General features: G+C 43.8%; 2 protein-coding genes across 4 annotated transcripts in view; one reads left to right on the forward strand and one right to left on the reverse strand.

Moving 5' to 3' along the window:
- The window catches only part of ilf3b (interleukin enhancer binding factor 3b), a 74060-nt gene extending 72576 nt beyond the window's left edge, over window positions 1–1484 (forward strand). For all 3 annotated transcript variants that reach the window (XM_068021351.1, XM_068021352.1, XM_068021356.1), the window contains one exon: window positions 390–1484. In XM_068021351.1, coding sequence (XP_067877452.1) covers window positions 390–520 — 131 coding nt within the window. In that variant the 3' untranslated portion in view covers window positions 521–1484. The remainder of the gene's footprint in view (window positions 1–389) is intronic.
- A 352-nt stretch (window positions 1485–1836) lies between these two features.
- The window catches only part of LOC137355658 (potassium channel subfamily T member 2-like), a 121357-nt gene continuing 108701 nt past the window's right edge, over window positions 1837–14492 (reverse strand). The window contains exons 17-26 of the mRNA XM_068021031.1: window positions 13529–13701; window positions 13129–13200; window positions 9886–10020; window positions 9661–9772; window positions 8505–8606; window positions 7544–7627; window positions 7189–7317; window positions 6184–6484; window positions 2300–2384; window positions 1837–2071 (exon numbers count right to left, since the gene is read on the reverse strand). Coding sequence (XP_067877132.1) covers window positions 1984–2071; window positions 2300–2384; window positions 6184–6484; window positions 7189–7317; window positions 7544–7627; window positions 8505–8606; window positions 9661–9772; window positions 9886–10020; window positions 13129–13200; window positions 13529–13701 — 1281 coding nt within the window. The 3' untranslated portion in view covers window positions 1837–1983. The remainder of the gene's footprint in view (window positions 2072–2299; window positions 2385–6183; window positions 6485–7188; window positions 7318–7543; window positions 7628–8504; window positions 8607–9660; window positions 9773–9885; window positions 10021–13128; window positions 13201–13528; window positions 13702–14492) is intronic.

Raw genomic sequence — 14492 nt, forward strand, 5'->3', positions numbered from 1 at the left:
TTCAACACTGGGGGAATGGGATAGATCCAGTAGCCAAAATTCAGTCTTTGCATGCTCTCTGGCACATGTTCTAATGCTGTCTGTCTCTGTCCCTCCTTTTCCTTTTGCCTTGTGTACTGTTAGAGGCACTGAAGCCAGTGGTAGCAAGTACTATTGAGATTGGGATGAATCAAGCCTGGCACCTGCCCATCTGCATAGCTCTGAGGAACATTACCCCTTGACCATTGTAAGAGTGTGTGGCATCACTTTTGTCGAAGCTAAGTGGCAGCTGGACTTTTCTGTGTAGCTGTTCATTTATTCATGGCTGGAGGAATTAGTTAGAATACCTGCTTCTCCCAGGGGACCTTACATACCTGTCCAACACTGTTAACACTATGAATTGTTCACAGGGTACCCTTCCCAGAGTGGCTATAATGCACCATCATCTGGGGGCTATGGATCCAGTCAGTCGTCCTATTCAAGCCCGGGTGGGGGCTATGGCCGAGGGGACCACAGCATGAACACCTACCAGTACAGATAAACAGGACCTGTTACAGAAGATCCTCTATCCCCTTGTTTTTTTTCTAACTGCTGTATCTATTTTTCTTAAATACTGCGGATAAATTAAAAAAAAAATTTTGTGTGACCACTTTCCACCAGCACTGCGTACTCTTAAGGTCGAGTTCAATGGCATTCCTGTAGTAAGTAGTGCTGTGGTGTGTGATACTTCAATGTGACATTCAGGATCCAGACTTGGAACTCCCAACACCACTGACTGACCAGCAGGCACATGTTGCCTTCTAGCTGGAATAATCTGGTGGCTTTTGATATGGCAGTGAGCCCAGTACAGATAATTCTGCATAGTCATAATTGTATAAAATGTTAAATTATTGCGCTTGTGACTCCGAGGTAGTGGACAGAGCCCTTGATAGTCAGCAGTGTTCTCAACAACTGACCAAATAGAGTCCTGCACTGGCTGTATTGACAAGATCACAACAGAGCAACTTGGTGTTGGCTTGTAATGTTTTTGTTTTTCCCCTTTCCCATCCATTTGACCATTTTGGCTGCTAGTGCTCCAGCACTGGATCTGAACATTTTGGTAGCTTTTCTTTTTAACCAGACAGGGGGAGATTCAAATCCCTGCTGTCAACACCTTCAATGGTTCTTTTTTTTTAAAAATTTGTTTTTAAAAAAGTATACTAAAATAAATACATAACACATTTTGGTTCCTGCAATCTACTTTGTAATAGTCATTTTTGCCTGGCAGTTGTGAATGCTTTAAATCTCTCCCTATCTGTAATGTATAATCTCCTAAATGATTTTCTTGTAGAGTTGTCTAGAAGTGAAGCTTTGTTCTAAAATGTATTTCTGCTTTTCTCAGTTTAGTTTATATAATTGTGTGAATTATTTTAAGATACCATGTTTTGTACTTTTTCTGTATTAGTTGAACAGTATTGCAGTTGACCTTCCTCTCAAAGCGGTTAAATAAAATGTTTATAAAGTAAAACAAATGTCATCATTTGTTGGATAGTCTTTGACTTTTTGTCTTGATGCACACTTCCCTTTCAGGAAATTTCTCCATATTCAAGTCAACTGCCTTTATGAATTTTTCATTTGGTCTTGTGATCTGAGTGACAGTGGTAAGGCTGAATTTGCTGCTCATCCCTGGTGCTGCATTCCTTGGGAATTCCAGTGACGTAAATGGTGATAGATGTCCAAGTTAGAATGATGTGTGATCTGGAGGTGGTATTCTCATGACTGTAACTGTTGTCCTCCTCTGTAATAGAGATCACCAGGCTGCATACCAATAATCAGACTACATAAAAAAAAATATTTTTTTTTTGTGATGAGGGCACAAAGGAAGCTTCATTCAGTTAAGCATAAATAAAATGTACATAGATACATAGATACAGGATCCCTTTTTATTCATCTACAGCCAGTAGAAGTAATATGCACTGAGGGTCTTGGTATGGGGAGAGGATCACATGCAGGGAGGGGCATATCTCAAAAGTGAGTATTATCCTTCATCTCATAGTTGCTCTTCACTGTCCTGTTGAAGCTGTGAGCGAGTGGGTCTGCTCGGACCAAATATCTAATTTGGAAAGATGAAAGAAAATTCCTGAGTGTTACATGAAGATGAAATCAGCATCTGCTACCATCCATATCACCTCAGAGACCAGGAGTAAGCTGTGCTGAGAAGTTATAGGGCACTAGTTATGCATGATCTTGCTGGTTCCTGTTTTTGCTATTGGTGATTTATTGTGAAATAAACATTTATCCTGAATGTAGATTTCCCTCCCACCTCTTGCCAGCTACTCACATAATATCATTGAGCTTTAGTCGTGTGTCAGGGCTGGGGTTGATAAGGATGTAGGAGACATTATTGTCCTGGTCCTTCAGTTCAGCTGAAAGAACAGGGGAAAATGAGTTACTGTGATACAGCATCAGACATGAATAATTCTACTGATTCAGCATTTTTAGCTTTGACATTGTTCCCAAAACTGTCTCCATGAGGCCAGGTTTGACTTTGTGATTTCTAGGATTGCCTAGATGATTCTGTACCCCTGGATCATTAATCATTGCCTGGCTGAGATTGGCCAATTGATTAAGGCTCAAACGTGGGCTTTTCCATGTCTGTGTTAATTGTAGAAATTTATGGCACACGAGGCCCATTGTGTTTGTCAGCTGAGAAAGAGCTATCTATCCCAGGACTATTTAAATGCGATGAGAGTTTCTGTCCATACCATCCTTTCACAGTGAATTCCAGACCCCTTCCACCCTCGGGGTAAAAACATTTCAATTCTCCACTAATTCTTATACCAGTTACTTTAAATTTATGCCTCCTGGTTATTGACCTCTCTAAGGGAAACAGGGATCTGGTGTCCTTGTACATGAACTGCAAAAAGCACACCTGCAGAACTGTGTACAGTTTTGGTTACCTTATTTAAGGAGGGATATACTTGCATTGGAAGCAGTTCAGAGAAGGTTCACTAGGCTGATTCCTGGGATGAAGGGGTTATATTATGAGGAAAGGCTGGGTCGACACTCAGAAGATTTGAGATGATCTTGAAACGTAAGATTCTGAGAGGGGGGGGGGGGGCTTGACTAGGTAGATGCTGATATGTTTCCCCTTGTGGGGAATCTATAACTAGGGGCCACAGTTTCAAAATGAGGCTCCTCCCATTTCAGACAGATGAGGAATTTCTTCTGAGGCTCATTAATCTTTGGAATTCTCCAGCCCAGAGAGCAGTGGAGGCTGAATTAGACAGATTTGATCTACAAGGGAGTAAAGCAGTATGGGGAGGCAGGCAGGAAGGAAAGTAGTCATGATTAGATTAGCCAGTGGCCACCTCCTGTTTTGTTATGTTAGGTCATTTCAATATGCTTTGTTCAGGCTCCTCAGTTTTATACACCTCAATTAAATTTCTCCTCTCTTCCAAAGAAAACAACCCCAGCATATCCAATTTTCCAGTCCTGGCAACATCTTCATAAATTTCCCCTGTACCCTCTCTGGTGTGATCACATCCTTCCTGCATTGCGGAGACCAGACTGTATGCAGTACTCGAGCTGTGGCTTAACTAGTGTTTATTACATTTATAGCATAATGTCTTGCTCGACTATTCTATGCCTCAGCTAATCAAGGAAAATATCCCATGTGCCTTAACTATTTTGTCTCCCTGTCTTAGCTTTTGGGAACCGTGAACATAGTCCCTCTGTTGCTCTACGCTTCAGTATCCTACCATTTATTGTGTATTCCATTGTCATTTTTGCCCTCTCTAAATGCATTATCTCTCACTTCGCTGGATTGAATACCATTTCCCACATTTCTGCCCACTTAACTAGACCATTGCTATCCTCTGCAGTTTCCAGCTTTCTTCCTCACACTCAGCCTCACAGCCAATTTTTTTATCATCTACAAATTTAATTGATAGAAAAGCAAGGGCCCTAGTACTGAGCCCTGCAGAACCCCACAGGAACTTACCAAAAGCACCCGGCAACCATTACTTTTTGTTTCCAGCCTAGTTTGAGTCACTTGCCCCACTTTGCCTTTTGTGTTATGACTTTGCTGACAAGTCTGCCATATGGGACCTCATCAAAACTTTGATTCTCATCAACTGCTGCATCCCTGTCCCCACCCCAAACACTCACTGGTTACCTTTTCAAATGAGAAATGCTAGAAATACTCAGCAGGTCTTCAGCATCTGTGTAGAGAAGCAGAGTTAACATTTCAGGTCAAAGACATGTTTCAGAACTGGCAAATATTGGAAATGTAAAAGGTTTTAAGCAAGTAAAATGGGCGTGGGGCAAGAGATAACAAAGGTAAAGGTGTTGATAGGACAAGGTCACCGAGAATAACTGACCAGAAGGTCATGGAACAAAGGCAAATGGTATGTTAATGGTGTGTTGAAAGACAAAACATTAGTGCAGAGAGGGTGTTAATGGACACAAAAATGAACAGCCCTAGCCCAAAGCACAAACATGAAGAAAAAAAAGTGGGTAGACATATGGTAAGAAAAATGAATGATGAAACAAACTAAAATAAAAAAAACAAAAACTGAAAAGAGGGGCCCGTCATACTGTGAAATTAGTGAACTCAATGTTCAGTCTGGCAGGCTGTTGTGTGCCTAATCGGTAACTGAGATGCATTTCCTCAAATGACTATTGGTGCCGTTTCCTGCTCCTGCCCCAAACTGGAAAACTTTTCTTTCAATTTCCACCCTTCTCTCACCTTTACATGGTCCATCTCTGACACTTCCCTTCCTTCCTCGACATCTCTGGGGATAGGCTGTCTATTAATATCCATTATAAGCCCACCCACTCCCACAGCTACCTCGACTACACTTCACACCCTGCCTCCTGTAAGGACTCTATTCCTTTTTCCGGCTGACGAATCTGCTCTGATAATGTCTCTAGATGCAGAAATCAACAAGCGCATGGGTAAGGCTTCCACTGCTATGTCCAGACTGGCCAAGAGAGTGTGGGAAAATGGCGCACTGACACGGAACACAAAAGTCCGAGTGTATCAGGCCTGTGTCCTCAGTACCTTGCTCTACGGCAGCGAGGCCTGGACAATGTATGCCAGCCAAGAGCGACGTCTCAATTCATTCCATCTTCGCTGCCTTCGGAGAATACTTGGCATCAGGTGGCAGGACTATATCTCCAACACAGAAGTCCTTGAAGCGGCCAACACCCCCAGCTTATACACACTACTGAGTCAGCGGCGCTTGAGATGGCTTGGCCATGTGAGCCGCATGGAAGATGGCAGGATCCCCAAAGACACATTGTACAGCGAGCTCGCCACTGGTATCAGACCCACCGGCCGTCCATGTCTCCGTTATAAAGACGTCTGCAAACGCGACATGAAATCGTGTGACATTGATCACAAGTCGTGGGAGTCAGTTGCCAGCATTCGCCAGAGCTGGCGGGCAGCCATAAAGACAGGGCTAAATTGTGGCGAGTCGAAGAGACTTAGTAGTTGGCAGGAAAAAAGACAGAGGCGCAAGGGGAGAGCCAACTGCAACAGCCCCAACAAACAAATTTCTCTGCAGCACCTGTGGAAGAGCCTGTCACTCCAGAATTGGCCTTTATAGCCACTCCAGGCGCTGCTTCACAAACCACTGACCACCTCCAGGCGCGTATCCATTGTCTCTCGAGATAAGGAGGCCCAAAAGAAAGAAAGAAGAAATGCAACCTTCCACGATACTGCTTCTGATATGTCTTCCTTTTTCCTCAACTGAGGATTTCTTCTTTCCTCCCCTACCCCCAGCACCCTCTTTCTGTTTGTTAATCCCATCCAACATTTCATACTCCTTCTTAACTATAATGTCTCATTGTCTTCACAAGAGGGGGACAGTTGCAATGTCGTCATTAAGAAACATGCCCATGTCTTGTGTCTCCACAGAGTTTATCTTTTTAGTCTCTACTAGGCCCTACTCTTTCCGTAGTTATCCTTTTTAATTTCAGCCCTGCACTTTCTATATTCTTCTCGGCTTTCTGCAGTATCGAGTCCTTGGTATCTGACATAAGTTTCCTTTTTTTTGCCTTATGCTATGCTGTTTGACATCCAAGGAACTCTAGATTTGGGAGTCCCACCCTTTCTTCTTAAACTCCCCAGATGATCTTTAACCAATGGTGCAGTTTGTTTATGGGTTGGAGAGGAGTAAATCGTTCATTAGAAGTTGCTTTATAGACAGTAGCACATACAGTAACCAACCACCGACAGTCCCAGATGCTTCATTCGGCTCCTCACTAATGCGTTTAGCTCCTGCCGCTCTGACCTCCTGTACAGGGTCATGCGTTGCTGGCTGATTCTCTCTGCCGCACTTTTACTCTGATTCCTCGTCCCCTTCCTGCTCAGCCGCCTTGCCCACTGCATACTTTTCCGTCTCAGTAATGGGTGATCTAATTGGTCGCTAGAGGTGGAGTTCCTGTGATTGGTCTGAGAGATGATTGGCTCTCGAGCGTCTTTGTCCTCACTCTGTCCTATATTGATGGAGCCCTGGGACTGTCAAATGTGGGAGAGAATGTTGGTAACTATTGGTTCAAATATGCATATTTTTACATGTATATTCACACACTTGCATATAAATTGACATAGCTAATATGCAGACTCAAGTCATTGTGAGGCCATCGCCACCTTCTCAAGGCAACTAGGGATGGGAAATAAATATGGCCTTTCCAATCTGCCCACAGTGAGAAACTTGAAAGATAGACGTACATCTGGTATGTCAGTACTGATGTGGATGTATGTGTATGTATACAGTCGTATACGATACAATAACTTGGATCTAGCAAGTTGTGTAGATGGGAGCCGGAGGTCAACAAAGGGATGTAGACAAGTTAGTTGAGTGGCCAAAATGGATGGAGTTCAATGTGGGGAGGTATGAGGTCATCCACTGAGTATTTTATAAATGGGGACAGACTAGTAGCTGTGGAGGAGCAAAGGAATTTGGGTGTCCACGTACACAAATCACGAAAAGCCAATGGAATGTTGGCCATTTAGCTCAAGTGGGCCGGGATACAAAGGGCAGGAAGTTATGCTGCAAGTTGTACAGAGCTTTGGTTAGAGTACTGCATTCAGTTTTAGGCTGCTCAGGAGGGATAAATTGGCCTTGGATGCAGTAGCATAGCGGATACATTACTGGACTAATAATCCTTACTGGCTGCAGGGGCAAGGAAGGGATGGTAGTGAGAAGATAAGTGTCTGACCTGGGATATGCTGAAGATGCGAGACTCGGTGCGGTAGATTCCAATGGGGATATCTCCTGTGGAGGAGCACAGCTTCTGGTACAGCCTCCCGTATGACCTGATCCACAGATCCTCCTCAGTCATCCTCATCTGCAGTAACAGGTTAATATATTTAGTAGTTTATAGCCAGTGAACCTTTGGCCAAGCATCAGATTGTGATTGGACTGACCCTTAGAATGAGGGCTACATTGATTTTCATTATTTTAGACTAACAGTGAATGACATGCCGATTCTATAAAACCAATTCAGCTCATCTGCAGCTGGAGGCAGGGTCTGAAGATGAAACTGACACACACACACACACTTGAAAACTTACAGCACAGAGGAATCCTGAGCCGGGGGTGGAGTCGAGTCCCAGCAGCAGACGAGTGATGGAGATCATATAATCCTTCACAAAGGACTGTGGAGAGTAAAGCCCAGATTAGTGGAGGACCAGCACTGAGGACATATCCTCAGGGACTGTGTGTAAACATGAAGTCTCCAGAACAGCACCAACAGTCAATAATTTCCATTCACCTCTCGACAGCGAGTATGGTGATGACCTCTCTAATTGGGGTTCTGGCCTGTAAGTGGATTGACTGGTGTACAGTCAGTCATTCAGACCAGGATTGTCCACCTGTCATGTTAGTACTACCATTACGGTAGCGAACAGCGCAAGGTGCTAAGCACTTCATACCCTAGTCACAAATGGTCTTTCCTTGGTTTCTGTGTTCGAGTTTCTATATCTGCAACTAAAAGGTCCTTCAGAGTGCGAGTTGGCAGTGCATTCAGGGGCTTGGATTCAACCTTCCCAGTTTTCTCCCTCCCCCCCGCGAAAAAAGCAGATTTCATCCAGAAATTCTGAATGTTCAGAAATACACCCTAGAAGTAATTCATAGCAGAGAGTAGAGTAGAGTAGAGGTGAGCAAAGGAGTCGAACAGGATATCTCGGTATGAAAGGAACGGAGGGAGGGAGAATTGCAATGCTTCAGTTCTGAACTTCCAAAATTCTTATGATTAAGAAATTGTCCTCTTGGCTTGGAAAATTGCACTGTCATTCCATAACTTAAGGGTAGGAGAGAGAAAACAGGAAATTATAAACAGGTCTGGCAGTAGTGAAGTTACTTGAATCATTTGTTACAGACATTGGACAAATATGAGCTGATCAGCATTGGCTTGTAGAGTAAGTTATGACCTAATTGAGAGGCCTCCTATTCCTGAGAGAGTGCAGAACAGACAATGGGAGAGGGGGACAGCTGGGCAAACTAAAAGGGTTGAGACATACTGAGAAGCTGTACCTGGTACAAAAGAGTATCCAGCATGCTGATACTAAAGACTTTCCCAGCTGCAAACGGCAATCGGAACATGAATACTTGGCTGGAGCCTTTTTCCCACTCTTTCTGTTTTAAAAGGAGAAAAAAATGGAACAAATAAAATTTAAGAAAAGACCAGTTACTGAAAGTACAAAGAAAATATGGAGGGGGAAAACAGTGAAAGAGCATAGCAATGTGATAGACGGAGAGAGTAACAGGGAAGAACAAAAATTGCATTCATACCGTGCCATTCACATGCAGGAGGATGTCTCAAAGAACAGAGGCTAAAAGGGATATCGAGAATGGAGGGGGATAGGAGGAAGCTGGATGCGAAAACAGTTTGGAGATTATTTTGAAAACGGGGTGATAATTCCAGACAAAAGGAATGTTGCGGCTGAACAAGTAACTGCTATCAGTGGAGTGGAAGGGGTGAGTGAGTCAAAGGGGGAGAGTGACAAGACAGTGTTGTGAAGGTGAAGAAAGCCGATTTGCTAATGGTGTGGGGAAGGCAGCTGTGCTTGGATGAATAGCAGTACAAGGATTAGGACCTCTCGACAACCTGAGATACCAGCAATGGAGCCTGAAGAGAGACAGAAGCAGAGACTGAGTGAGAGTTCAAAACACACACATACCTCCCCTCCCTGCTCCCCCCCCACCCATACATAGAGGTAGAAAGCAAGCCAGACATCTATATATAGCATTTTTTTGCATCCACAGGATGTCCCAAAGTTATAGACAACCAATTCATTACTTTTTGAAGTGTAGTCAGTTTCTCTTTTAAGGAAAATATGATAACCAATTGTTACACACAAGATTCCACAAACAGCAAATAACCAATCAGCCAGTTAATTTAATTTTGGTGCTGGTAGTTATGCTTTGGTGGTGTTAGTTAAGGGGGGAATGTTGGCCAGAATACTGGGACAACTCACTATTCTCCGAATAATTCAAACAGATATGAAAGATCCATTTGAACAGGCAAACGTGTTCAATGTCTCATCTGAAATACCCACTTGGCAATGCAGCATTTCCTCAGTACTGCACCGTGACAGAGAGAAGGAAGAGATGGGCAGAAAGAGATAGGAGTCAGGTGGATGGCGGAAAGGAGACAGATTAAAAAGTGGAAAACTAAAATCATTTGAACCTTTTCCAGTTTGGACAGGGCCAAGGAGTAGCAGTCCTTTGCTTTGAATTGCATGAACCTCATGTTGGCTGGGTGTGTGAGTTCAGTGATGATACTCAGACTGGGGAACAATCTAAACAGGAAACAAACAGTTACAGAGAAATTCAGTCAAGAATGCAAATACTGGTGGACCTGACAGAAGCTATACTGGGAGGGGCAGGTTCTTTTACAGGGCCCAGCACTTACCTGAACAGTGTCTGTACATTCACGATTGTCTTAGCATCGGCCATGTAGTCTTCCTCTGCAATCATAGAACTCTCCTTATCGACAACCACCATATTGGCTGCAAAAGTCACTCCACACCTCAGGAGGTCGTCCAGGCTGGAGACAGAAGAGCTATCAGAACCTTTGTCACCAAGTGACCCTCAGACAAGGTGATGGAGACAGGTCAAAATCAGAGGCATGACGCAGTTACGGGTAGATCGTTTCCACACGAGTACAACAATACTTCCAAAGAGTCACCTCAACTTTAATTAACATTACAGAGAAATTTCATCGAATCGTACAGCAGGAAATAGGTCATTTTGCCCCTCATGCCTGTGCAGACTCTGGGAATGCTATTCAACTATTCCCACTCCCCTACTCTTTCCCCATAGCCGTGTAAATATTTTTCCTTCAAGTATTTATCCAATTCTCTTTTGAAAGTTACTAATGAATCTGCTTCCACTTTCCTTTCAGACAGTGCATTCCAGATCACAACAACTTGCTGTGTAAAATATATGTTTCCTTTCGTTCCTTTGCTACTCTCTTTAAATCTGTGTCCTCTGGTTATTGACTTTTCTGCCACTGGAAACAATATTTCCTTATTTACTCAATCAAAACCATTTATGATTTGAACACCTTGATCAAATCTCCTCATAATCGTCTCTGCTCTGAGGAGAACAACTCCAGCTTCTCATAATATAAACCCTCATCCCAAGTACCATTCCTGTCACTTTCCTCTGCATCCTCCCCAAGGTGCTAACATCCCTCCTAAAGTGTGGTGCCTAGAATTGTACACAATACTCCAACTGAGGCCTAACCAGTGTTTTGGAAACATTTAGCATAACTTCCTTGCTTTTCTACTCTATTCCTCTATTAATAAAGTCAAGGATCCCATATGAGCCTCAACTTGTCCTGCCACCTTCCAAAATCAGTGTACGAACACCACCCCCTCCCAGATGTCTCTGTCCTGCTACTATCACATTATTTGCTACATTTCTGGGTTTTACATCATCTTCAAACTTTGAAATTACAGAGAAACATAGAAAATAGGAGCAGGAGTAGGCCATTTGGCCCTTCGAGTCTGCTCCGCCATTCATTATGTTCATGGCTGATCATCCAACTCAGTAACCTGTTCCCGTTTTCGCCCCATATCCTTTGATCCCTTTCGCCCCAAGAGCTTTTTCTAACTCCTTCTTGAAAACATACAATGTTTTGGCCTCAACTGCTTTCTGTGGCAGCGAATTCCACAGGCTCACCACTCTCTGGGTGAAGAAATTTCTCATCTCAGTCCTGAAAGGTTTACCCCGTATCCTTAAACTATGACCCCTGGTTCTGGACTCCCCCACCATCGGGAACATCCTTCCTGCATCTACCCTGTCAAGTCCTGTTAGAATTTTATAGGTTTCTATGAGATCCCCCATCACTCTTCTGAACTCCAGCGAATATAATCCTAACCGACTCAATCTCTCCTCATACGTCAGTCCCACCATCCCAAGAATTAGTCTGGTAAACCTTTCACATAAAAGGGAGACTATGAAGATATTGTAGTTGCAGGAAGAGGGGTGTGAAGTATTGGATGTAATAAACATAGGAAGAGAGGAAGTATTAATGGGATTAGCATCCTTGAAAGTTGATAAATCACCAGGGCCAGATGAAATGAACCCCAGGCTGTTAAAAACCAGGGAGGAAATAGCGGAAGTTTTGTCCATCATTTTCCAGTCCTCACTGGATACAGGTGAGGTGCCGGAGGATTGGAGAACTGCTAACGTTGTTCCTCTATTTAAAAAGGCAGCGAGGGATGGCCCAAATAATTACAGGCCAGTCGTCTAACCTCAGTAGTGGGTAAATTATTGGAATCAATTCTGAGAGACAGAATAAACTGTCACTTAGAAGGACACCGATTAATCAAGGATAGTCAGGATGGATTTGTTAAGGGAAGATCTTGTCTGACTAACTTGATTGAATTTTTTTGAGGAAGTAACCAGGAAGATTGATGAGGGGTAGTGCAGTTGATGTGGTCTACATGGATTTTAGCAAGGCTTTTGACATGTTCCCACATGGCAGACTGGTTAAAAAAAATAAAAGCCCACGGGATCCAGGGAAATGTAGCAAGGTTGTTACAAAATTAGCTCAGTGGCCGGAAGCAAAGGGTAATTGTTGACGGGTGTTTTTGTGACTGGAGGGCTGTTTCCAGTGGCATTCCGCAGGGCTCAGTACTGGGTCACCTGCTTTTTGTGGTATATATTAACGATTTGGACATAAATGTAGAGGGCATGATCAAGAAGTTTGCAGATGACACAGCCGTGTAATTAATAGTAAGGAGGATAGCTGTAGGCTGCAGGAAGATATTAATGGACTGGTCAGGTGGGCAGAAAAGTGGCAAATGAAATTCAACCATTCAAATCATTGATTAGGCCACAACTTGAGTTCTATGTGCAGTTCTAGTCACCTCATTACAGAAAAAACGTAATTGCACCAGAGAGGGTACAGAGGAGATTTACGAGGATGCTGCCGGATCTGGAAAAATGCAGTTATGAGGAAAGATTGGATAGGCTGGGGTTGTTCTCCTTGGAACAGAGAAGGCTGAGGGGAGATTTGATTGAAATGTACAAAATTGTGAGGGGTCTGGATAGAGTGGATATGAAGGGCCTATTTACCTTAGCAGAGAGGTCAGTGACAAAGGGGAGGCATAGATTTAAAGTGATTACTAAAAAGATTAGAGGTGTGATGAGGAAAAATCTTTTCACCCAGAGGTTGGTGGGGGTCTGGAACTCGCTGCCTGAAAGGGTAGTTGAGGCAGAAACCCTCATCTCATTTAAAAAGGAGTCTGGATATGCACCTCAATTGCTGTAAGCTGCAGGGCTACGGACCAAATGCTGGAAAGTGGGATTAGAATGGGTGGCTCTTTTTTCGGCGGCACAGACACAATGGGCCAAGTGGCCTCTTTCTGTGCCTCAAACTTGCTATGATTCTATCACCACTGTATGCTTCCATCAGTCTTAAAAACAGCCGCTTTACTACTTTTGGCTTTCTGTCCCTCTGCCAATTTCATATCCACACTGCCAGTCCCTTTAATATTTTGGACTTTAATTTTGCTAACAAGTCTGTCCTGTCATAAATTAACCAACAGTTTTAATTTTTCTGATATTTTGGTATTTTTGTTATCAGTGGTACTTCAGAAGGAAGTGAGATTTGAGGGAAGGGTCTGTAATTCAATGCACTTACTTATCAATAGATCCCACCATGTAATATACCATAGGAAACCAACAGATGGCTTCAAGGAAGTGTGTGTCTGGCCTGGGAAGAGAGAGAGAACATTAACGCTGAACTAGAGAGACAGAAAACGGAGGGAGAAACAGACAAAGGGGTAAAGAGGAGCCAGTGAGAGAGAGAAATTAAGAGGTTGAGAGGAAAACAGAATGAGTCAGAAACAGAGATAGAGGCAGAGACAGATAGAGCTAAAGGGATGGATAGAGATAGAATGTGAGAAAGATTCAGAGAGAGAAACAGATCGAAAAGATAAATTAGGGAGACAGAAATGGAAAGAAATTGGGTCACACACCCATCTTCATGCATACGTGCACACAACTGTGCACACTCATTCACTCACACGTGGGATACGTACGGGTACTCCAGCAGTAATACGATTGGGTTTAATTCCTGTCTTGGCCTGTAGTATGACCTGAGTGGAACAATAAAGTTATACAGCCCGTTGCCAGCAGCCTCAGCAGAGACGATGATGACCTTGTTCTGGAACCCATAAGCTCTGGCATCTGCACATGGATTGTGGTAACAGCCCTTGAGGCAAAGGAGAGACAGAGTCTGAGTCTGTTAACTTAGCAGTTGTTTTCAGCAGTAAAACAACCAAACTCAAGCCCTGACTCTGTATCCTACCTGACACAATGAAGAGTGCAGGGCGGCATGCCAGGAGCAGCACCAGGCATACCAAAAAATGGTGAAGCCAACACGGGACTACTTATATGCCAAACAGTGGAAACAGCATGAGACACGGCTAAGCAATCCCACAACCAACGGATCAGATCTAAGCTCTGCACCCCTGCCACAACCAGCTGTGAATGGTGGTGGACAATTAAACAACTGACAGGAGGAGGAGGCTCTACAAACATCCCCATCCTCAATGATGGGGGAGCCCAGCACATCAGTGCGAAAGACAAGGCATTTGCATCTATCTTCAGCCAGAAGTGCTGAATGGATGATCCATCTCGGCCTCCTCCTGAGGTCCCCAGCATCACAGATGCCGGTCTTCAGCCAGTTCACTCCACGTGATATCAAGAAATGACTGAAGGCACTGGATACTGCAAAGGCGATGGGCCCTGACAACATTCCGGCAAAAGACTTGAGCTCCAGAACTAGCTGCTATTCCAGTAGAGCTACAACACTGGCATCTACCCAGCAATGTGGAAAATTGCTCAGGTATGTCCTGTGCACAAAAAGCAGGACAAGTCCAACCCGGCCAATTACCGTCCTATCAGTCTACTCTCAATCATCAGCAAAGTGATGGAAGGGGTTGTCGACAGTGCTATCAAGTGGCACTTGATCAACAATAGCCTGCTCAGTGACGCTCAGTT

This window comes from Heterodontus francisci, chromosome 43 (genome assembly GCF_036365525.1).
Source record: "Heterodontus francisci isolate sHetFra1 chromosome 43, sHetFra1.hap1, whole genome shotgun sequence".
In the NCBI taxonomy this organism is placed as follows: Eukaryota; Metazoa; Chordata; class Chondrichthyes; order Heterodontiformes; family Heterodontidae; genus Heterodontus; species Heterodontus francisci.